The sequence below is a fragment of the Hyperolius riggenbachi genome, chromosome 3 (assembly GCF_040937935.1).
Source record: "Hyperolius riggenbachi isolate aHypRig1 chromosome 3, aHypRig1.pri, whole genome shotgun sequence".
In the NCBI taxonomy this organism is placed as follows: Eukaryota; Metazoa; Chordata; class Amphibia; order Anura; family Hyperoliidae; genus Hyperolius; species Hyperolius riggenbachi.
In genome coordinates, this window is record NC_090648.1 from 330713246 (window position 1) to 330739043 (window position 25798).

At 44.1% G+C, this 25798-nt stretch overlaps 1 protein-coding gene across 1 annotated transcript in view; it reads right to left on the reverse strand.

The window, feature by feature from the left end:
• METTL25 (methyltransferase like 25) overlaps positions 1-25798 on the reverse strand; it is a 231543-nt gene that overhangs the window by 117907 nt on the left and 87838 nt on the right. Inside the window, exon 6 of the mRNA XM_068276853.1 lies at positions 20679-20826. Within this exon, the coding sequence (XP_068132954.1) occupies positions 20679-20826 (148 nt within the window). The remainder of the gene's footprint in view (positions 1-20678; positions 20827-25798) is intronic.

The following is a 25798-nucleotide window of genomic DNA, read 5'->3' on the forward strand; positions in this document are numbered from 1 at the left end:
ACGGCCACACTGTGGGGTCTCTACATGTACGCTGCGCCTAGGTAGCAAACCGTACTCCAAAACTACATTTTATGCCCTGCAGAGAATTAGAATATCATTACAAGAATATGTAAGAAAAATGTAAACACACCAGTGTCATGAAATAGAAAGCAGATCTTTTTAAGGAAGAAAAGTAATGACTGAAACGCTGGTCTATATTGTTTTTGAAACCAACTAAATTCTAGGAAGAAATGTCAAAGATTTTCTTTAGCCTGACTTGTTACTGAAGAACACCGGCAACACAGAACAGATAACATAAGCAATTCCATTCCTTGACCTTTTCCCTCTGTAGCTGAGATAGACGACATGCCGGAAGGTGCACGTCAGTAGCTAAGAGGCTGCCACTGCTGTGCAAAGATGATCAGGAAACTCAACTTAGATGCACATTTTGTTTTGATGAGGACCAAAATCTGCAGAGGCTGGCTGAATCAAAGCGTTGAAGGTGCTAATCAGATTTAAAATTGGTCAGTTAGTTACATAGCCCCTTTATTAACTAGCTGCTGGTTACAATGTCAGCAGATCCCGGATCTTTTATCCCTGTTAGTCTCCAGTTCTGCCCCCACAAATTTCAGTTTCTCTTGAGCCCAAATCTGCATTTAAGCAAACCCGTTTCTAGGGGTGGCTCAGACAAGTGTCTGCTTAGGGTGCAGTGAGGAAGGGGTGCACAGTGAAGGAGGGGGGCTCAACCGGCGCTGTGCACAGAGCAGCCCGGCGGCACATGATCATCACCTGGAAGGTAAGTTTTTACTAACACCCTCTGCCGCCACTGTTAAACATTTCTTTAATTGAGGAGGGCGCATGGATGAGGACCCAAAGATATGGAGGCGTCGGATTGGGTCACTGCTCCCCTCTTTTTCTGTAATCCCCCAGCCTGCGATGGGGGCACCTATGGCTGGCTAACCTATGCTGGAGCACATATGGCTAGCTAACTTATGCTGGGGTACCTATCGCTGGCTAACCTAGACCGGGGCACCTCTGGCTGGCTAACCTATTCTGGAGCACCTATGGCTGGCTAACCTATACTGGGGCACATATGGCTGCTAACCTATAATGGGGCACCTATGGCTGGCTAACCCATTCTGGGAACCTATGACTGCTAACCTATACTGGGGTACCTATAGCTGGCTAACCTATACTGGGGGCTAAATATTGCATCGTAAATAACATTCTCAAGCCCACAGGTGAAGGTTGGTGGTGCAATTTTTACACCCTTGCCCTGCCAGCAATTTAGCCTAGAAACTGCCCTACATTTAAAGTGAACCAGAGAGGATGAAATATACATTCCTGGGGCTTCCTACAGCTTCATACGCATGGATCGCTCCCACGCCGCTGTCCTCCGCTGCCTGGATCCGCCGCCACCGGGTCCCGTCATTGCCGCGAGTCGGCCAGCGGACGCGGCCAATTCTCCGCATCACAGGGTGATCTCTCCATACAGATACGCATGGGGCTGCCTACTGCGCAGCCGCATGCGTATCGGTATGGAGGGAGCCCCTGTGATGCGGACAATTGGCCGCGTCCGCCGGAAGTGACGGGCCCAGTACCGGCGGATCCAGGAAGCGGAGGACGGCGGCGTGGGAGCGATTCAGGCTTATGGGGCTGGAAGAAGCCCCAGGTATGTATAAAATCTTTTCCTTTTTTCACCCCCATTCCTCTCTGGTTCCCTTTAAGTCATAGATCTCAAGGAAGCATGCGTGATGGGTCTCCAGGTCCGAAATGAGAACACAAAGTTATCAGACAGAACAGTAGCTGCAACTGTGTAGTCAAGGTAAAGTCCAAGTGAAGTACTGAATTAAGAGGCATAGGCTTCAATTCATCAAGCATTACCGCATTCGGTAATGCTGAAAACAGCTGAGTTAACGGAGGACTTAAGAAAATGTTAATTCATCAAAGCTGTTACCGAATGAGAAGCTGAAATGACAGAGCAATAAGATAAATTACCGACTTGTGCTCAACACATGTCAGCAAATGTCAGTAAATGTTAATTCATCAAGGTTACCACATTCGCTAGCACATTCGGTGTTTATCTCCAGCTCTCCCCTCTCGTTGCAGGCTTCGAAAGCCTTCTGTGTGAATGTTTTCATGATTAGCAGGAGCAGGCAGCCAATAGAAACAGCCCCTGTTCTCCTGCAAGTGCCGCTGATAGGTGCTGATAGGTCACAGGCTTCTCCACACAAGCTTCCAGACCCCCCAAGCAGTGAGCAGAGAGACCGGTGGTGTAACCCTTTGAGTCCCTGTTTGAATAGGCAAAGATGCAAGTGGTGAAATCACCAAGCATGGCATTTGTAATGTCTCCAGGAAGTTTATCTACGTTGTAGCAAATAAGTAAAATGTTAAGAAACACTGATGGACAGATTCAGAGCAGCAGAGGCAGTATAAGTAACAGTAAATATAACACGTTTACATGTAAAGGGATGTCTGAATGCCTTCTATTGTTATCAGCTTGTAACAACACAGAGACATTCCAAGCTGCTCTGCACCACTCTGCTGTTATCTAACAGCCTTTGATGAACTGAAGCCGTAGTACTTCGGTAACTTAACGAACCTCTACCACACATGGGAAAATATTGATGAATTAGCACAGTGAAGTGTAAAATACCGAATGCGGTATTTTAAGGACTGGGATTTTGTTATCGAACACCCTTTGATGAATTGAAGCCATAGTCTGAAAATATTATTACAGATTTAAACAGCATCAGCATATTCTGTGGCACTTTACAATTACAGTTTCACAGCAAATGTAGAGACAATTATAAGATACAAGCAAGCATAATGCAAATAAAACAGAGCACCACAGTGTACCGGAAGTCAGGGCCGGATTTACCATAAGGCACGCTAGGCACGTGCCTACAGGCGCCTGATTGGCCAAGGGGCGGGTTTAAATCATGTCCCTTTAAGATGGGAAGTCAGAAAAATCAACACTAATGCCAGCGCCGCCCGCACCGCCTCCTTCTCTTTGTATCACGCCGCCCGCCCGCCTCCTTCTCTTTGTATCATACAGTGAGGGGCGGGCAGCTGGTGACACACACATTCAGTTCTTACTGCCGCTCTCCCCGCCCACCGGCAGCCGTAAAGATGCCTGCACGCAGCGCTGCAACTTGACAGCAGCTGCTGCGTGTATAGGCGGCGGGGGGCGGCGCGATTGTCTGTCTCTGCTGCTGCCCGCTGGAGCCTTCTCCTGAGGCTCTGACTGATAAACCACGTGGGCAGCGGCATGATCCGGACCCGACCGGCGAAATTATCCTGCCTGCGCCGGTGTGATCAGGGGGACAGAGAGGAGGATAACTCGTGCAGGTGCAGCACAGGTAAGAAGAAGCTCCGCCCCACCGACGCCTCTCTTGTCCATTAAGGCAGGCAGCAGCTCGGCATGTGTTTTGAAGTGACAGGCGGGGAGGGGGCGGAGGAAACTTCCCTGTAGGTAGGGCTCGGGAGATAGCCCTGCACTGTCTGTCTGTCTGTAGTTACAACTCCGCCCCGCCCCCTGTATATACAATCTGGGTCGTGAAGCTGTCTGCACACGTGTGTGACAGACAGAGACAACAGTATGGTGAAGTAACTTTATTTTTATTTTTTTTACTGCTACCTGCTTTTATGTGGGGGGGGGGGGGGGGGATTAGGGTACAGCACCGAGGGTGTCTGTGACCGTTAGTGGTATGGGGGGGGGGGGGGGAGGATACCATCCTGATCCTCTATGTCTGTTAGTGCTATTGGGGGTGGGGGTCTGTGTGTTTATTGGGGGGGAGGATACCATCCTTCCTGTGCCTCAGTGTGTGTGTTGGTGGTGTGGGGTTATGGGTGGGAGGAGAAGTCTGTGTGTTGGTGGGGGGGAAGAGAAGAGTCTAATGCTGGGCATACACGGGTCGACCGGCGGCTCGATTAGCCGCCGGATCGACTCCCGCCGTGTCCCCGCAGGTGCTTCCTTATCTTCCGCTCGATTCCCCGCTATTGTCCGCCCGCGGGGATCGAGCCGGGAATAGATCCGGCGGGTCATCGGACCTGTCGGAAATTATCAATCGAGCCATCAGCGGCTCGATTGATAAAAAAAGTTAAAAAAAACCTGTGTATGCTCGGCATAAGTCTGTGTGTTGCTTGGTTGGGTGGGTTCATGTGGGGTGGGGGAGAGATAAGGGTCTATCACCCTGATTCATGAAGCTGTGGAGCTACATGATAGCAGCCAAGCTAAAATCAGGGCTGCACGGCGCACGCTACGCGCAGTCATGCTGTATAACGTGCCTTCCTTAGTTACTCGCCCTGTTTATATAGTAATGCGCGCTCCTAGGTGTTGTACTTCACTAACGCAGCCACTACTATGTTTAATTAACATCGAAGTATGAAGTATCGCAACCACTTCACAGCACCCTGGAACGTGCATTGCTATGTAAACAGGGCGCGTAACTAAGGAAGGCCGCTACACAGCACGACCGCCAATAGCATGCAGCCCAGTATTTAGCTTGTGCTGCTGTCATGTAGCTCATGCTGCTATAGCAGCGCAGCTTCATGAATCAAGTCCTATGTCTGCACGTTGGTGGTGTGGGTTTATTCGGGGGAAGGGTTTGTTTCTGTGTGTTAGTGGTGTGGTGTGGCTCAATATTGTAAGGCTTTTTGCAAACTACAAACATTTATACTTACCTAGGGCTTCTGTTCCGTCCTCTAGGGCTTGTCCGTTCCTCCCCTGTCTTGCCCAGTTAAAGCCACGATTGGGCTTAGTCGCTCACCATTGCACGTGTGTGAGTCGGCCACAGCTACGCATGAGTAGTAGTCCCAAACTACTGGACTGGATAGTGAAGGAACGGACAGGACCAGGAGGACACAATGGAGCCTGTGGCCTGCCAAGGGCTGGAGGAAGCCCCATGTATGTATAAATGCTTGTAGTTAGAAATTCTAAATTTTTCCTTTAATGTGTACCCCCATAAATCATGCCATTTGAAGAAAACCAGAGACGATATTTGCTGCAGATTTTATACTTACCCGGGGCTTACTTCATCCCCATAAGCACGTCCGAGTCCCTTCCGCGGTCTGCTGTTCAGCCGCAATCAGCACCGTTAAAGGGTGGAGGAGGTATAGAGGCTGCCATATTTATTTCCTTTTAATCAATACCAGTTGCCTGGCAGCCCTGCTGGTCTATTTCTCTGCAGTAGTATCTGAATAACACCAGAAACAAGCATGCAGCTAGTCTTGTCAGATCTGACTTTAAAGTCTGAAACACCTGATCTGCTGCATACTTGTTCAGGGGCTATGGCTAATAGCATTAGAGGCAGAGGAACATCAGGGCTGCCAGGCAACTGGTATTGCTTAAAAGGAAATAAATATGGCAGCCTCCGTATACCTCTTACTTCAGTTCCCCTTTAACTGGCTCAGTCGCATCACTCGGGGTCTTCTGCGCATACCGGGGCTGATTGTGTGAACAGCAGACCCCGGGAGGACAGCAAGGGACGTGCTTATGGGACTGGAGGAAGCCCCAGGTAAGTATCAAATCTGCAGCATAAATCCTCTTTGGTTTCCTTTGAATGGCATAGTTTATGGGGTGTGTGGGGGGGGGGGGGGGTATAGAATTATTATTGTCCAGGCCACAGTCTGCCTGGGGGGGAGGGTATTACCTAGGCCAGGGTCTGCTTAGGACCAGTGATCTAGGGAAGAAGGAGGGTCCCACAGGAAGTGAGCTTTATGAGAGAGGGGTTCTTGTCTAGGCTGCAAACAGACAGGGCAGCACACAAAGGACTGACCCTGCTACCTGCCATTAGCATGTGTTTACGGGCAGACGCTGGCTGGCCCCCATGTTGATTGTGCCCTCTCTAGCTTTATTAAAGCCTGTGTCGCCTATCTTTGCTGCTGTATGGGTAACACTCTCATTCACAAATTAAGGCGACACAGGCTTCAATAAAGCGGGAGAGGACACACACAGTTGGGATAGAGCAAGAGGTGCATATGGACAGTCCAGCTAGTGTTTTCCTGGATATTTGCGCTCATAACAGGCAGCTGGGCCCGTCTTTTGTGCACCACCCAGGGGCGTAGCAATAGGGGGTGCAGAGGTAGCGACCGCATCGGGGCCCTTGGGCCAGAGGGGCCCCGAAGGGCCCTCCCTCAACTTCAGTATTAGCTCTCTATTGGTCCTGTGCTTATAATTATCACTTCTATAGATACTGTGAATGGTGGTAATCACTAACAAACTGCTCCCCATCCCCGTCTTGCACCTCTGACACTGTAGTTTCCATTGGCAGGTTTTGGTGCGCAGTGGCAATTGTTATGTATAGAGTGCTTGAGGGGCCCCACTGTAAAACTTGCATCAGGGCCCACAGCACCTTAGCTACGCCACTGACCCTGTACTGTATAAAGGCAAGGGAAGGGGATGTTGTCTAGGCCACAGTAAAATTTGCATCAACTGACCATCCATATTGCCTACCACCACCTTCCTATCACTAGAATCTACCTATCTCTAAAATCTACTTATTATTACCTGCCTGTGATTAGAAAATATTTGTCACAATTTATGTGTATTTAGTAACATTTCCTTGTGATTTGTATTATTTTCTGCTTGTTGGTAATATTGGCCTATATTTGGTAAATTATGTGTGTCATTAGTAATATTTACATATTGTTGGTATTCTTTACTTGTTTTTGGTAATACCTGTATTACTTTGTGTGATTTTTATTTGATAAGAAAAGGGGTGTGGTCTGGGCGTGGTCTATATGGAGGGGCGGGGTTTAGGGCGCCAGAACTTCTGTGCCTATAGGCTCCTGAGCTGTAAATCCGGCCCTGCCGGAAGTACATAGCAAAAAGGCATGAAAATATGCAATACAATTGTGACACATTTGGAAGGGCTGGTCCTGCCCATAAAAGCCTGTAAGAGCTAAAAGGATGAATACATGAGTGCCCTGTGGTACCCTCAGATACAGATTTATAAAGCATCAGCATATTCCCTGGTGCTGTACAAAGTAAGAAAAAGAAACATGGGCTACATAATAATAGAGACAATGGTATACATCAAATATGGACACTGGCACAAAATACAGATTTGGTAATTACATACATTGAAAATGTTTGCCTCATTCACACCCAAGTCCCACATGCAAGGCCCCCAGCATCTCCCAACCCCAGACCCTGGGAGCCTGGTGACAAAAAATGGCAGTGCTTTGTTTACTCACATGCAGAGGCACTGCTGCCTTCACCTGAGAGGCAACAATGCTGAGTAGGAAGCTGACAGCCTCCAGGTCACTTCAAGAGAGAGGCTGGCTTGCCATCTACTTTCCAGTAGACAGTGTAGCCTGAAAGAAGCAGTAACAAGATATCAGCTGGACTTGCAGGCTCATTTTTAATTGGCAAGTTTTAAAGTGGACCTGAACTCATGCACAGAACACAAGGAAAACACAGATGAATCCACCCCGTACGCATTTAGAGTTTAGACAGTGTAATTCTCCATCATCTATTAATAATCACAACTGTAATTTGATCTCTCAGCTGTGTCAGCCCAGGAATCTCGGCAGAGCAGCTAATTTGTAAACAGAGGATGTTAACACTATGTCACACTGCAGATTTATTGAAGGATTTGTATCTACTGTAACAAAGAATGTTTCTCTTTAAAGGTTATTAAGCTTTTGTTTATCTTTTAGAGCAGAGAGGAACTTACGAGTTCAGGTCCACTTTAAAAAGTATGGCTATTCTTTAAGGATCACTACGTTTGTATCAGCAATATTTGGAAGAGCTGAACTCCGCACTGTAACTCCCAGTGCCCTAAGCTTAAATGAATAGGAAATATAATAAGCTGTCCTTATGCTTTGCCTTGTGCAATATTCTTTCAAATGTCAATCATGTCAAATGAAAAAAAAAACACTTTAAATTTTTTTTTTTTAAACTATTCTCAGGCAATGACTGGCGCTTCAACATTCAAAATAACAAAACAGTGTGTTAATGAGGCAAACGGCTGAATAGGGCTGTTGATAAATGTCAACTACTTCAAACAAATTATTACCATGGCAGTAGAAGTTGCTTGTAACGCTCTGCCAGGGTACACAGAAAGTAAATGATTGTCTACATTTCATGTGCTGTGCATTACGCCCGCGTTTGGGGATATCAGGCTCCCATATGAGACAGCACCCGCCTCTGCAGGAAATATAGTACAATGCAGCTGCCACATAGCAGGAGGAAAAGGACAGGCCGATTGAAACTGTGCACATACATAATTTATAACGCTGGGTAAATGTAATGATGTATAAATTAAAGGTGGAAGGGAGAGCAATAGTGGCGTTTTCTTTCCATCCACTTTTGGGCAAAGATATTTCGCAGAATAGCTCTGAGAAAAGCCAAGACTGCAGAAATCACAAAAGCCCACTGAATTTTAGATGCAGCTGTCAATGTGAGGTAATTGCAGTATGCTTGGCTAAGCACATTGCAAAAAATCTATCATATACATATTGGCAGAAACAAGAATAGTAAGAGGACGAACAAAATCACACCGTTCTCACAGCTCATGCACAACTAAACTGACACTGATAGAATAAACCAATTTAAGCCACCATATATGTAAGGCAATCACCATTTAACTCGCAATTAGTTATGGATGTGTTTAGAGAAATGATTCGCGCAACTCAATATGCCAGCGCACAGGAACAGGGAGTTTCTGTGATTAGAATCATCTGGAGTGCGTGCCATTTTAACAGTTGAGGACATTCTAAGCAGCATTTCACACAAGCCACAATTACACTGGTGAAACCGATGTAAGTGGGCTTATTACTAAAAATCACACTTCACAAGTATCAACAGAGCACGTCAGCACCAGCAATTACATTACTACTGTATGTTCAGGAAAAAGAATCTTCCTACAAATAATGCAGTTTCTCAACTCTGACTCTCAGGTAGCGTATAGGGCAATATCAGATTATGGGGCAATGAACCAAAATGTATGAGAATTAACCCATTCTAATCCTATGTCCAACATTGGCATTTTCCTCCATAAGACCAATGTTGGATGTAGCCCGACATAGGATACCTTACTGCCGCTAGATGGAGAGGTTGCCTGATAAAATTTGGTACATCGTCAGCCCCTTAAGATCGAAATGATGAACTAAGGCCGCGTACACATTTCCAACTGATGTCGTCCGTCAGGAATCAGGACCTGATCCCCTTGAGCGACATCGCTGGGCTGCACACACGTGTCAGCTGTGTAGCTGACGAATGCTGTGTTGCTATGCTGGGGGCAGGGGGGGATGACGGAGGGATGACGAGCTGTGTGAGTGTGAAATCATGCAGCGGGCAGGGGAGCGGCACTAACAATGGGATCGGCAGGGGGATCAGCATTCCTGGGGGTAAGAACATTCACCTGGCAGATCGCTCGCGGTTTAAGGGTCGCCAGCTGCCATACATTGCCTGATTATCAGCTGAAGTGGTTGTTATCAGCTACCTCAGCCGGCTTAAGTCAGGCATGTGTATGAGGCTCTATAGATACAATAAAATCAGTGTAGTTCCACCCCTAAATATTACAACAGATTAATTCAAAACAATCAGATTATGGGTTTTTTTTTAACCAAAATCCTCTTATTCTTCATTCACAGTATCTTCAAATTGCGGACAAGATGTCTGGGTACAAATTCAGAGTTCCAATTCACACATAAGGTTTCGTGACGTGTTTCACAGCCAAGAGCCGCTTCCTCAGAGGTACACCGTATATATACATCAGATGAGCCAAATGACAAATATCACCGCAATCTGGATTAAATAAAGAAGTTGCACTCAGCGACGATTCCAAATATACATGGACTAGTAAAGCTGCCGTCTGCCCTCCCTATGTGGGTATAAAAGATTAAACTTAAAGAGAAACCGTAATCAAGAATTGAATTTCATCCCAATCAGAATCATTTATTTCACCAAGCATGACTCGGTTGTGCCCGGAATTGGGCTTGGCATGTACAGGGCTAGCATAGAATATGACAGAAATACAATACAGCAATTTAAACAAAAACACATTTACCACAGAGTTCAACAGAAAAATGTGCAATGTTCAGCAGTGCATTCATGTGCTCTCGTTTACAGTGAAGAGAGATCATAGAGTTCAGAGAGTTGACGGCTGAGGGGAAGAAGCTGTTCCTGTGTCTAGCGGTCCTTGTGGAGATGGACCGGAACCTTCGGCCTAAGGGGAGCAGACGGAAGAAGCAGGGTGGGAGGGATCGTTAGCAATCCTCAAAGCCTTGGCTTGCAGACTGGAGTTTTAGATGTGGTCCAGAGGAGGAAGTGGTTTACCAACGATTCTCTCCACTGATCTTATGACCCTCTGTATTTTGTGTCTGTTGCTGGCAGAAGAGCTACCATACCAGACCAGGATAGAGGAGCAGAGGCAGAGTAGAAGCTCGTAAGAAGTTTCTGGGCCATACCGAACTTCTTAAGTTGGCAAAGGAAAAATAGCTTCTGCTGGGCTTTCCTCTGGATGGAGCCCATGTTGGCCGGCCAACCCCCTTTCCCATGAGAAATATTTTCCTTTTCACAAATGGATCATTAGAGGGCTCTGTATGGCTTATATAGTGGTGAAACCCGTCCCACAGTGCGGAGTAAGGACCATGGTTCTGACATCACACTGTGTTTACAGCTGTTTCCAACTGCCAAAAAAACAAGCAGCATCTCCTTGCACAGAGATCACCTGCCAGAAGTAAAAATGTCGCCATGTGATAAATGTCAGAATGTAAATCAGGGACAGGAAAGATTTTACAATGGGCAAACACTGACTAAATAATTTATACATAATTATTGTAAAAATGAAGCACTTTTTTATTACATTATTTTCACTGGAGTTCCTCTCTACGTCAGACACTTTAATCACCGCCAGACCCTTGCCCGCTGCTGGCCCAGGCAATATAAAGATTATGTGGACGCATTTGGGCTGATCACTAGGGGTGATCAGCCCACATTCCAGATCTAGTCCCGCATAGAGTCAACCTATGTGGATCAAAGTGTTGGACAAATGGCGACCCTTTGATCCTCTCCAGCACCACGCTGCACCACGTAATAACAACATTATGCTGGTGCACATGCAGGGGGTGAAGTTGGCACTGGCTACGCTTCCGCACGAATGCTGGGTCACCACCTTGCTCTAGTGCGAGGAGGTACAGACCCTCTGGATTCCTTTTGTTGCCACACATTCTGATCATCCACATACCCCACAGCACATCAGAAAACAATGAAGTGCTGGGGGTGGAACTAGGTGATCAGGAAAAGTGATTGGAAAAGGTTAAAGTGGTACTGCAGGCAAAAAATGGCAATTTGTCTTGCAGTAGCAGGGACTAAAGTTAGTTCCTCTATCAGGGTTGCATTGTTGTATGTGACAGTTGGCATTATTATTACACAAACTGGTTGATTCAGAAAACATTTTTAGGTGCCTTTAAGGTTTGTTTGTTTGTTTTCTTAAGGTTTAAAGCATACCGGAACTGAACTAAATTGTTAAAATCAGATTTTAGCCTCAGTATTGGGGATAATCCAAAGGCTTCCCAGGTCCTTTTATACCCCCTACTATTCCAGTGCTGGCTATTTTACAAAAACTTGTCAAACGGTTCTTGTGGTCATGCTCCCATCGTGGATGAGGGTATCCGCATACCTAGTAGAAGCAAAGCCACTTTTTTCCATATTATATCCTTCACTTTTCATCGATCAAACAGCGAAAAGCATATTAGATTACCCAATGATTCAATTAAATTATTCATCTAAAGGTTGATGACACATATTGTACACTGTAGTATGGCTAGGTGCAGCTAATGCTTGTACAGGGTCTATGGCTAAGTGTATTGGAGGCAGACAACCAGGCCATTTGAATTGTTTACAATTGAATAAATAAGTGAGCCTCCATGTCCCTTTCACTTCAGGTTCTAGCTCACAGCTACCACAGAGCAAGCCCTTATGTCCTGGTTCAGACTGGTGGCTGTCAGCGCTTTTTCCCGTTGTTTACTGCTGGGATCTGCCACGTTCATCTCAACGCGTTTACCAGCAATTGCGCAAGTGCCACAGTCTATCAAATTTTCCAATAAGCTGTGTGTAGCCTCTAACATCGTGTGAAGTGTGCATCAGGCTGATGAGGGTTTTTACATCCCAGCTGATTTTGTGCGTTTTGACGCAATGGCCATTGCGTACGTATTGCAAGGTAAAGTGAAAGTCCATAGACTCATTTTACCTTTCATATCTAACACTGCGTTTTTGTGCGTTGCGTTTGACGCTCCCTGGCGTTTTTAATCGTTGGACGCTTGCGTTATGGGTTACAACATAAATGTATGTAAATGCAAGCTCCAAGAATAGCATGTGTTTTAAAACGCTTCAAAGTACACAGTTACAGTTAAAAAATCAAAAGATGATATCATCACCTGTGTTTTCCTTTGTGCTTTAACGGATTGAAAATGCATTAAATCGCGGCAATACGCAACATTAAAAAATGCACGAAAAGGCATACATCAAAACGTATGCGTTGACCTTTCACCAACACCATCTCAGATGTGAAAGAGCGCTAAGGTAGATGCCAGCCACAGCAAGACATTCAACTATGCTCCAGTTTACTGCCATTAACTAAAGTAGACACCAACTGGCACATGCTGTAAGATCCATCTAGTGAGCCATTCTAGAGTTGGTCCCAACGATTCATCAATGAAGTGGACTGCTGCAATTTGAAAACAAATAAGGAAAGCAGCAAGATAGTCTAAGAGTGTCAGCATCTTACATACAGTGGTATGTGAAACCAGAAAAGCATCAAACATTTTACCAGAAGATATTGCTGGTGTATGAACACAGACAGCATGTACATACAGTAAGTACGGAGGCTATGTTCCATTAATTCCTAGAGGTAATTCACCCTCAAAAATCCAATGGTTATGCTGATGGTGGAAGCATCTTATAACCAGGTATTGGTGACTTGATTAACACAGATTTGTCTGCTCTTACCCCAATAGAAGAAGTGAGTACTGGTAGATAGATGATCGTGCACACTTGTCATTTATTTGAGAAACCCAACATGTTTGAAGAGGCTGCAACCTATTTCCTCGGGGAAAATTTACATGGAAATATCAACCTGCAACAACCTCTGTTCCTTAGGACATATTTACATTTAAATATCCCCTGAGGAAGTGGGGTCACAGCTTGTTGAAATGCATTAAGCTTTACCAAATAAATGTCAGTTGTGCTGTATAATCTATTTTCCTGGGAAGGGAACTAAGAAAATGGCATAGCAATATAAAAAGCAATAAAATGTGGAAAAAATGGATGTGAGCATAGCAGGTAAAGCAAAGCAAAGCACTATTGCAGACAAAATGTTTTATTATATTATATTCAGTGCTACAATGGCTATGGCAGGTTGTACTAGTGCAAAGTGTTATGCAGTAATGAGGATGTCCGAAACTCCCTGTTGCTCTGTGTGACTGTAAAACATTGTGCCGGCAATTGGGTATAGTGATTAACACTTGTCAATGTAGTAGTGCATGTAAAAAAAGGCTATGGCAGCTGCCGTGTGGTGTAACAAGGTTTATTTGCAAAAGCTTTTGCATGATGAAAGGGCTTGCTTGCTGTGCGTAGCAAATAAACCTTGTTATACCATACAGAATATTTCACAAATTTTGATTAGTTGTCATTTGTTTTCATCTATTTCTAGGGTCTCAGAAATCACTATAGAAGCTAGACTATAAACTTCATCATTTTTTTTAATATCCTTTCTATAAAATAATAAAAGATAGATTTTTCCTTCAAATATCAGCTGTGCAGAAACATGATGGAGAGACAGTGTCAGTTATGACTAAACAGTCCTCTGTGCAGAGCCATTGCAAATGCGAACATATAAAAACTGAATAAAAATACATAACAGTGAGAAATCTATAACAAAAGGACTTTAATGCTTTTTCATTTCCCAAGGTTACAGTAATACAGAACCATTCCCTGCTTGCCACAAGGGTCTGCAAAAGCTATACAATAAAGATTTAGATAGCTTATTCACTTTAGTAACAAATTTGCCGTATGCCAGTGCTCTCCATTTTCAATAAAAATGCACAATATAATTCAAAGGAGTGGGCCTCTTTTTCATTTCCTCTAATTATTTTTACAAGTTTTTAACAATAAGATGTTAGAGGACCTAGGAAAACATTTCTTATTTGACCCATGTAACAAGTACAATCCGGAGCACACAATTTATATGGAAGAAGGCACAAACTTAATTCCATAATATGTAGTTTGTACGCAAGTGAAAGTATTCAGATTGTTATTCTGTATGTTTTGTTACTGCAACAAGTACTTACTCAGGGTACCTGAGATAAAGGCTATATTTATACTTGCCCTGGGCTTCCTACAGCCCCATGAGGTGAGTGTGATCCCTCGCCATCCTCTAACAGCTCCATTGTCTTCTAATTAGCCCCGGTAATCTGACCAGTCCTGCCCTTCTGCGCATGCGCAGGATGTCCGCACACACACCCCAGCTGCACTTCCAACCCTAGAGCGTTCTGCGCAGGTGCAGAAAGCCCCCGGAGCACAACAGGGGTGCGCATCATAGCGCAGCCGGCCACATTACCTGGGTGATTATAAGACAATGAAGCCCATGCACCTCATGGGGCTGGAGGAAGCCCTAGGTAAGTAGAAATATAGCAAAAGGAGGAGGCGGTCGGCACTGCTTGATGAAGCTTTATTCACATCTCTTATTAGAATCCATAACGACAAGCTGAAAATTGTAACGCAAAAGTCACATACCGTGGAAAAAGTATAAACATAGCCTCTATCTTCATCTCAGGTTCTGTTTCATGGAAGTTCTTTTTTAAACCAATAATATTTAGCATAAGAGACCAATATTGTCCACAAACCATACCACGGCAAATTTTGCCTGAACACACTTTGCACTCACTGAACAATGCAAGTAGGGATGGGTTCTACACAAATGCATACCACCTGCATTGCTCTTATTGTATGGGACAGTTCTGTGTAGCACTCAAAATTTGTGCAGTAGTGCGTTGTGACAAAGCTCGCCTGCACAGCGGATCAGTGTGCCCCCTCCCCCCCATCATTCGATCAAACTTTTGCGATCAAATTGTACAGAAAACCACTCAGTATTTGGAGAAAATAAACATAAAGCGATTCTATGGTCAATTGGAATAAAAATGTTATCGATCAAATGATGGATTTTACAATTGCTGTATTTTTTTATATTACCGTATGTAGTGCTATGTTCAGAGGGGTTCTGGTCATCTTCAGCTCATAGGGAGAATTTAATTGTATTGCTTTAATTGTTTCTATGGGACAAGTCCCTTAATAAATCGTTGATATTTTTGACTACTCATAAGATGGATTGTGATCTTTAATATAGTGATTTATTCTATTAACCCAATTGGGTCATTACACTGAATTAACCCTATCTGAGCTTTTTTGAGTTGGTATAGCTATCGTGAAATAGCCTATGAGGGTGCACTTAGTATTGTATATACGATTTATGCTCTATTCTCAGTTTGCAGGATTTTACGATTGTATCTGAAGACATTAAGGGGTTGATTCACTAACGATAATGAGCTCAAGCTGCACGAGTTCCTACAAGCGAGCGCACATTACGCACGGTCCTGTCAGTGTAGCATGCGTTCTTAATTTACGCACAATCTTTTGAAGTGCCACGCAATGTGATGTTAACATGACCGCAATACTTCACTAGTGTGGCTGCTAGTACATAAATGAACGTAGTAGAGGCCACACTAGTGAAGTATCGCTGTCACACTACCGTGTGCAAGTTTAGAGCACACGCCACGTTGACAGGACCGAGCATAGCGTACACCCGCTTCTATGAATTCATGCTGCTTGAGTGTGTTCTCGTTAGTGAATCAACCCCCAAGTACTGTACCCTAATCGACCTGTTTATGGGACATTAAAAGTTCAACATAGAGGCAATCATTTTTAGATGAAAATTGGATGCTTTTATTTCCGATTCTTGCCACCAGACTGACTAAACATATAACAATGGACAACTCTATAAAATGCTATTCAATAATTATAATTTATTTTAGTATTCATATTGTGCCAACATATTATGCAGCACTGTACAGAGTATATTGTCTTGTCACTAACTGTCCCTCAGAGGGGCTCACAATCTAATCCCTATTCTAATGTCTATGTATGTATCGTGTAGTATATGTATCATAGTCTAGGGCAGCACTAGATCCAGGTACTAACAAAGTTTATGAATTTGGAGAGAAGTGTACTGATGCCTATAAGGTAGTTAACGGCTGTAATGTACCATTACGCTATTGGATGGGATGCAGTGAAAATTACAGAGCATTACTTCAAGAGGAACTCCAGTGAAAATAATGTAATAAAGTGCTTCATTTTTTACAATAATTATGTATAAATGATTTAGTCAGTTTTTGCCCATTGTAAAAGCTTTCCTCTCCCTGATTTACATTCTGACATTTACCACATGGTGACATTTTTACTGCTGGCAGGTGATGTCAATAGAAGGAGATGCTGCTTGCTTTTTAGGCAGTTGGAAAGAGCTGTAAACAGCTATTTCCTACAATGCAACGAGGTTCAGAGACAGGAAAGTGCTAGGACCACGGTCCTCACAGTTCCCTGTGGGACGGGTTTCACCACAATATCAGCCAAACAGAGCCCCCTGATGATCCGTTTGTAAAAAGGAAAAGATTTCTCATGGGAAAGGGGGTATCAGCTACTGAAGTTCAATTCTTGGTCACAGTTTCTCTTTAACCTCTTGAGGACTGCATTATTGAACCCCCCTAAAGACCAGGCCATTTTTTGAGAAATTGGCCACTGCAGCTTTAAGGCCAAGCTGCAGGGCCACACGACACAGCACACTCCCTGCCTTTCTCCCCACCAATAGAACTTCCAGCTGGTGGGGTCTGATCGCCCCTCAGATGTTTGTTTGTTTTTATTTGTCATTTTTTTTAAATAAAAATGTGTGTTATTTTTCTTTAACTAATGTATCCCCCCCCCCTTTTCTCCCTCCCCCCGCCAGCCAATCACTGTGATCAGCTGTCATAGGCTTCAGCCTATGACATCCGATCACCCCTGTGCCTCTGCAGATAGCAGCGCTATACCAGTGATTAGATGGCGGTTTCGCCGTCTAACAGTCTCCCGAGCTCCGCTCCGCCCACCAAGCAGGAAATGCGCGCGCAGCCTGCGCGCGATCTCCTGCAAAACAGAGCCCCAGGACTTTACGCCGATCGGCGTTAGGCAGTCCTGGGGCTGCCGTTGCGGCCATCGGCATGTCGAGGTTGGCTAAAGGTTAGACGACGTCTGAGGTGAAAATTAACTGAAAAACAATTGTATCTATCCTCCTTCTCCAAAAAAATTACTTTTTTTTAGATATCTCACAGTTTTATTTTATATTTAAATCTCGTTTTTAAGTTTTTACTGTTTCATTGTGTCTGCTCAATGATACATGCATTGAAGTATGCTAGAGCTTAAATCTATGAATTATTGACCCTTTTTATCTTTTTTTCTGCTCTCAGAAGCCATTTACGGACAGGAAAGTGTTTTATGGTTGTAATTACTTATCAGTGAAGGTTTTTAGTCCGACCTGGGCAGAAACTGTCACTTGCATACCTGATCCTTAACTTTTTCAGGCAGAGAGAGAAAAAAAGTTGCACAGCCTAGTTATTTGTGTGCTTGCCACTAGTCTAGCTCATCATGTCACTTGTCACCTCAGTTGTCCTTTTAAGTCGTCAGCACTAAATCTTTTGTTTATGGTATGTGTTTTTTTTTTTTTTTTTTTTTTTTGGAGCTTAAATAGGCTTTTACAGTTCTTTAGCATTAGCCAAGCTGACGATGAGTGCTGCATTTTTCCGGTTTTCTGTTGTTCTGTTGTTACATGACAATAACAAAAAAAGAGTGACAATTGGGTTAAAATGGAGAAGGTTTCCAACCAATATTGTAGAAAGCTCAGTTACTGGGTTATTATATCAGTCCTCACACAGTTATGTATTACAGAGCTCTGTCATGTAAAATTCAGTATTCACCTGTACACACAGTTCTTGAATGTTTATGTGTCCAGAGCAGAGATGGACAGCAGAAAAAGAGAATTTTACAGCAGCGTTTCCTCGCTTCTGTGTAACATACTTTTATCTCACCAGTGATGAATAAAAAAAAACATGATCACATTTTCATGCCAAACATCAGCAGGAAGTTTGGAATGAATAAGTCTAAGTAGAATGGCCAACTTCAAAATCAGACAGTATGGTTTGTCTGGTCTTCTCCATACAATTGTGTTTTACTTCAGCAATGCTAATCTAAAACTGGCCACTTCCTATTTTCTAATGACATTCAGCTTACGTTTATTACTAATTGTTATTACTATTATTATGTAATTGTAGGACAATGACATCTTACGCTGGGAATACACAAGACGATCCGGTGACCGATTAGCCGCCGGATCGACCCCGGCCGCGTCCCCGCTCGTCTGCGCGGATCGATTACCGCCCGTCCCCGCCGGCGCTTCCTTATCAGCGCTCGATTCCCTGCCATTGTCCGCCGGCAGGGAACGAGCTGGCGAGGGTTGAGCGGCTTGATCGGGCCAGCTGAATATTATCAGCTGGCCGATACACGGTACAGAAACGTACCGTGTATCCCCAGCATTACACAGGACTTTACAGAGAGGAGGAGCTCAAAAGCTATTACTTAACATACGGTAATCTACAGCCAATATTTTGGGGGAAACCAATTAATGAATAACTAACTTTTAGGAATGTCAGTGGGAACCAGAAAAAGCAAATCCAAAACACAGGGAGAACATACAAACTCCATGCAGACAGTCTCCAGGCAAAGTATGGGACTCTACTGCTGCAAACTGAGAATGCTATTTACTACACTATTGTGCCATATATTGTGTGGCTTGGACCCTTCCAGTTGGATTTGCCAAGATAATTAATTTCTCAATTAATAAATACTATTGAAGATGGATAAACAAAGATACATAATGGTACTTTCCAAGTGATGTTGTACAAGAAAAACTGTCACTTTTTAGTTTTAGGTCTTTATCATTAAAAAAGTTAAAATAAAAGTTTGCAGTATAAGGATGATTCAAACAAACATCACCAAGGTAACAGGCTTGCATCACTCTTCAAAGGGAGGGGAGAGGGGAATTAAATTACATTCTGGTCATAGTGTCCTTACCTTATCTGAAATGTTTCTGTTAATTGCATTTTGAGATAAGCTTGTTGGGCTGCCAGGCAACTGGTATTGTTTAAAAGGAAATAAACATGGCAGCCTCCATATACCTCTCTCTTCAGTTATCCTTTAAAAAAAAAAAGTCTTCCCACAATGCCGTTGGCACTGCACCATTCGGCACAGTTCAGCAAAGGCACACAGAGCAGGTAAAACACAAAATTAGGGGACATATAGGGACCTATTTTAGAAAAAATGGGATTTACATATATGTTTGGGGCACTAACTATTTTTAGGCAATTTTTTTATTTTTGGATGTTACATCCCCCTAACTTTTCTCCTGAATGTTCTCACCAAAGAACATTTTTCATCTTCTACACAAAGTAACTTTTCAGCACTTTGCAAAGTGAAAAAGTACCAAAAAGTAAGTAAAAACTGAAAAATCTAACTTAAAGGGAACCCGAGGTGAGAGGGATATGGGGGCTTCCATATTTATTTCCTTTTAAAGAGACTCTGTAACAAAATGTTGAGCCTTATTTCTTCTATCCTACAAGTTCCTATACCTGTTCTAATGTGATCTGTCTTACTGCAGCCTTTCCTAGTTGCACAGTGGCTGTATTATCTCTGTTATATAATCTAATCTTCTTTCCTCTGACGGCTTTGTCAGGCTCAGGCACTCAGGCTGGAATGTGCTGTTTTGCTTGTGATAGAATAGAAGCTATACACATACCCTCTCCAGGCCCCCTCCAAACTCTGTGTAAGTCACAGACAGAGCTCCTCTCAGCCTATCACATGCCATGTCTTTTGTTTGTAAACACTGCCTAAAACTGGCAATTACAAGCCAGGATTGCAGCAGGGAGTGGCAGAAACTGCACAGGAGGGGCCAAGGAGAACATAATGAATAGAATAGTATGCTTTTATTGTAAGAATTTTAGAGTACAGATTCTCTTTAAACAATACCAGTTGCCTGGCTGTCCTCCTGATCCTGTGTCTCTAATACGTTTAGTTATATAACCTGAACAAGCATATCAGGTACTGTGACTCAGCTGACTCAGCCTTTACTGGATTAGCTATATGCTTGTTCCAGGGTTTTCACTTAGACACGATGTATGCCAGAGGATCAGCAGGACTGCCAGGCAAGTGGCATGGCTTACAATGAAATAAATATGGCAGCCTCCATATCCCTCTCACCTCAGGTTCCCTTTAATTTGAGTATTTTCTTGCTTGCTGGTAGCTTAAAAGTACGTTATTGATAAGGTGTGAAAATATCTCCTGGGAGAAAACTCAGGGGAAAAGATAAACTTCCCAACTGCGCAGCAAGAGGAGGGGTAAGTTAAAAGTGTAATAGCAAAAGGACACGTCATGAGGCTGTTGCCATGCAACACATCTGTACAGCATTCAAACTTTTACCCAAAGGATCAAATTCCAACCCACACAGGTGACAATCTTTGTTCATTTGCACGCACCTTAGACAGCAACAAATTTAACACGGAAAACTCTAAGGTGTTGTATTTTTACAAAAATCAAACAAAATCATTTGCCATACCTTCCTCTAAGCTGTCAAATTCTTCGGACAGAAAATGATAGCAGCAACCGACACTGCACACGGCTTTAATCTCGGGTTTTACAACAAAAATGCGCAATGTGTTGGGCGCAAGATCTCCACATGTATGTAAGCCAACCATTATAGAATCCTAGGAAAAGAAAATGGAATATTGTTTTAATGGAAACACATAATGAAGTAGTACATAAACAATCCTTCAGTGTCTGCATCATAAACTATACAACTACACTCCTAAAATCATCAACAAGACTAGGAAACAACTTTGGTATGAAAACAAGCACGTAGCTCTAGAACAGAAATATCTGTATCTGTCATTATATGAATTTAATGCAAACCTTACATGGGAATTTCAGAGGAAAAGCCAACATTAAGGTTGATTGATTCACAAAGTTGCAATAAAGCTTCCGCGCACAGGCAGTGCAGGATAAAATTAGCGCATGCTATGCGCAGTCCTGTTGCATAGCATGCGCTGTTAAGTTACACACTCTCTTTGTAATTGCCGTGTGATGTAGCACGACCATGATACTTCACTAACACGGCCGCTACTACGTTAATTAACATAGCAGCAGCCGCACTAGGGAAGTATCGCGGCCGCGCTTGTAATGTCAGGCTTGGCAAGTTATCAGCTCACAGCTCAGCTCCTATGCCCCAATCTATTCCCACCTTCTTCACCCTGCATGGCGCATCCCCGCTTGAACGGGAGGTGAGGAAACAACACCTGCCCGACTACGGTTACACCCAGGCCTTGTAGGTTCAAGGTATAGGAGCTGAGCGTAGAGTGAACTATGTAACTCACCAGAACCTAACAGGAGTGTAGCAAAGTCCAGTAACAAGCCAAGGTCATACACGTATAACCAGAAGTATCGAGGTACACAAGGAGCAGGCGAAGTCAAGGTCAGGCAATCCTAGGTCGGTAAAGGCAGAGATCAGAGAGTAGTCAGGTATCAGGCAGAAGGTCGGTTCAGGCGGCAGACAGAGAGTAGTCAGATTCCAGGCAAAGTCGGTACACAGATAATCAATAAGCAATAAATCACACCCAGCAGAAGCACGCAGCCAAAGCTATCACAGGCAATGACAGAAAGCACTCAACAGGTTTAAATACTTCATGCAACCAATCAGTGGCCAGCCACATGCACACAGCAGCCGATCACACGAAGGCAATAATCCTGTTTAAGTGTCAGCTGACAGAGAGATCAGCTGACACAGGTAGCAATACATGTCAACTGACTAACCAGTCAGCTGACCAGCAAAACATCCTGACTGTGTGTCAGCTATAGTATACTGGTTACGGGCATCGCCTCAGATTTGAGAGACCAGGGTTCAATCCCGGACAGGGTCAGCATCCATTATTTTATATTTATTAAAGAGAATCTGTATTGTTAAAATCGCACAAAAGTAAACATACCAGTGCGTTAGGGGACATCTCCTATTACCCTCTGTCACAATTTCGACGCTCCTCGCCGCATTAAAAGTGGTTAAAAACAGTTTTAAAAAGTTTGTTTATAAACAAACAAAATGGCCACCAAAACAGGAAGTAGGTTGATGTACAGTATGTCCACACATAGAAAATACATTCATACACAATCAGGCTGTATACAGCCTTCCTTTTGATTCTCAAGAGATCATTTGTGTGTTTCTTTCCCCCTGCAGCTATCTTCCACTGAAGTGTCAGGCTATTTCTTCCTGCAGAGTGCAGACAGCTCTGCCCGTATGTAATTCCTCAGTATGTGAAAGCCCAGCCAGCTCAGAGGACGATTTATCCAGCTTGTAAAAGATAATAGAACAGAGAGAAGCTGCTCTAATCTAAATAATACACAGGCAGTGTGCAGAGAGGGGCCTGGATGGGGGAGTTCATAGCAGAACCACAACACTGAAGAACTTGGCAGCCTTCCAGACACAGGCCGACAAGTCTGACAGGGGAAAGATGCATTGATTTATTACAGAGATAGTGATAGCAGAAAGTGCTGCAGTAAGCCAGAACACATTAGAATAGCTTTTGGAACTTGTAGGATGATAAAAAACAGGATGCAATTTTTGTTACGGAGTCTCTTTAAATAAACCCCTGACTAAGTGTCAGCTGACTATCCTGACAGCTGACACTACCTCTGTCGCCGCCTCAGACCATACTGTGGCTGAGAGGAGAGTGACATACACCCACCAGTATGCGCAGAGCGATCCCCAGTACGCAAATCAGCAGCAGAGGACGGCCGCCGGCATGAGGAAGTGGAGGACCCGATGCGACTCTCGTGAGGAGTAGTCGCATTGTGGGAACTTTCAGGTGAGTTCCTAACAGCGCTACATCACATCACGTGGCAATTACAAAACGCACACGCAACTTAGCGCACTTTACGCTAAAGGACCGGCGCAGTGTGCACATGCTAATTTTCAGTGGCGGCTCCAGGAATTTTTTTTAGGGGGTGCTATGCAGGTGCTGGACCAATTTTCGGGTGAGCTGACGACAAATGGGTGTGGCTACATCACGCGCCGCGGTGAAAAATTGGGCATGGTCATGACCGGATGAGGGCGGGGCTAACTGTAATTTAAAGTGAACCCAGGGTGAGAGTGATATGGTGGCTGCCATATTTATTTCCTTTTAAACAATTCTAGTTGCCTGGCAGCCCTGCTGATCTATTGGCTGCAGTAGTGAACTGAATTACACCAGAAACAAGCATGCAGCTAATCTTGTCAGTTCTGACAATATTGTCAGAAACCCCTGACCTGCTGCATGCTTGTTCAGGGTCTATGGTTGAAAGAATTAGAGGCAGAGGACCAACATGGCAGCCAGGCAGCTGGTATTACTTAAAAGGAGATAAATATGGCAGCCTCAATATTATTCTCACCTCGGGTTCCCTTTAAAAGTGCAACGCAAAGACAGAGGGCCCAAGTTTTGTTGACCCTTTCCCCAGAAAATTCACATAATTGTGCAGGTTTTCTCAAGAAAATACACGTAATGTGAGCAGATTTGAACAAAAAACACGTTCAATGACCCCAATATGCACAATCGTTATCAGAAATGACCCCAATATGCACAATCGTTATCAGAAATGACCCCAATATGCACAACCGTTATCAGATATGACCCCAATATGCACAACCGTTATCAGAAATGACCCCAATATGCACAACTGTTATCAGAAATGACCCCAATATGCACAATCGTTATCAGATACGACCCCAATATGCACAATCGTTATCAGATATGACCCCAATATGCAGAACCGTTATCAGATATGACCCCAATATGCACAACCGTTATCAGATATGACCCCAATATGCACAACCGTTATCAGATATGACCCCAATATGCACAACCGTTATCAGATATGACCCCAATATGCACAACCGTTATCAGATATGACCCCAATAAGCACAACCGTTATCAGATATGACCCCAATATGCACAATCGTTATCAGATATGACCCCAATATGCACAATCGTTATCAGATATGACCCCAATATGCACAATCGTTATCAGATATGCCCCCAATATGCACAACCGTTATCAGATATGACCCCAATATGCACAACCGTTATCAGATATGACCCCAATATGCACAACCGTTATCAGATATGACCCCAATATGCACAACCGTTATCAGATATGACCCCAATATGCACAACCGTTATCAGATATGACCCCAATATGCACAATCCTTATCAGATCTGACCACAATCAGCAGCACCACCTGAAAAATAAAATAAAAACCCATTTACTCACCTAGTCAGAAGACCTCCTGTTCCGACCTCCCCCTCTTCCGACCTCCTTGTGGCGCGCAGCTCAGCTCCCACGATCCTCTTCCTTCCTGCAGCAGCCTGCATCCGGCGAGCAGGGCTACGGAAAAATGGCCGCCCGAAGCCCTGCACTGCAGACTCCAAGTCTGCAGAGCAGAGCTTCGGGCGGCCATCTTACCGTAGCCCTGCCTGCTGCTCCAGGCTGCTGCTGTGAACTGACTCGGCGTCTCTCAGACGCCTGAAGTCAGTTCACGCCAGGGGGTTCTTTGGGGGTGCTTGGACAAATTTAGGGGGTGCTTGAGCACCCCCAAGCACCCCCCTGGCGCCGCCACTGCTAATTTTATCCTGCGCTGCCTATGCGTGGTAGCTCGACTTAGTGAATTCATCCCATTGTGAGGCAGTCACTCCATTGCAGTACAACCCTAATGCCAAATTAGCACTGGAAGTTGGCTGACAGAAGAGAAAATAAGCAGGGTGAGGTTAGTAAATGTAAATTTTACTGATACATCTAAAATCTGCTGAGATTTTAAGGGAGGTATAAAGTGCTTCATAAACCGTGCAGGTGATCAACAAACTGTAATGTACATGAAGGCTGTGGCTGCATAGGGCCAAAGTCAACTTAAAACTACACTAGATGATCAGTGACTAAAAACAACACAAAGAATCTAGCATGTGTACAGCAGACCAGTTGTGGCGATTTAAGTCACTGATCATCTAGTGTAGTTTCAGGTGTGTTCAGGTTGACTTTGGCCCTACTCATGCATATTTGTGGCCACAGCCCACATACGCGTTACTATTTGATGCCTACCGGCACTGTTCATGTAGCACTACACATCACCTGAATTCTCAGCAGATTTGAAAAAATATTATTAAAAGTTACATCTTAACATTTGTTAATTGCAATCAGATGTATCGCTGCTCCAGTTGTGCTTTGTAAAAGTCAACATGGCTGATCTTTTAAGCCTTTTTGGGGGTCTGTTGTACAAATGCTAGATTCTTGTCCGAGACTATCCGTAAGTGTACCTGAGCTGAAGCTCGGGTACAAAAACAGATACTTACCTAAATAGACCTGGATTCTAATGAAGCTTTCTTCATTGTCCTCTGATTGCCCAACGCCAAGCACAGCTCCTCTTAAGTCACCTGTGCGGCTGTACTGAGCCTGCACTAGTACGGCCACACTTGCGCAGTAGGCTGGAGTCGCTTTTGCATGAGCAGCTCCGTGCTACTTCACAGATGTGGCGGTGCTTGTGACAGAAGAGGCATGCGGCCCTGATGTTAAAGGGGGTCTCAGCAAGCAGCAAGGGGCCAGAGGATAGTGAGGGAAGCCTAAATAGGATCCAGAGGCTTTCCTCTCCTTAGGTAAGTATCT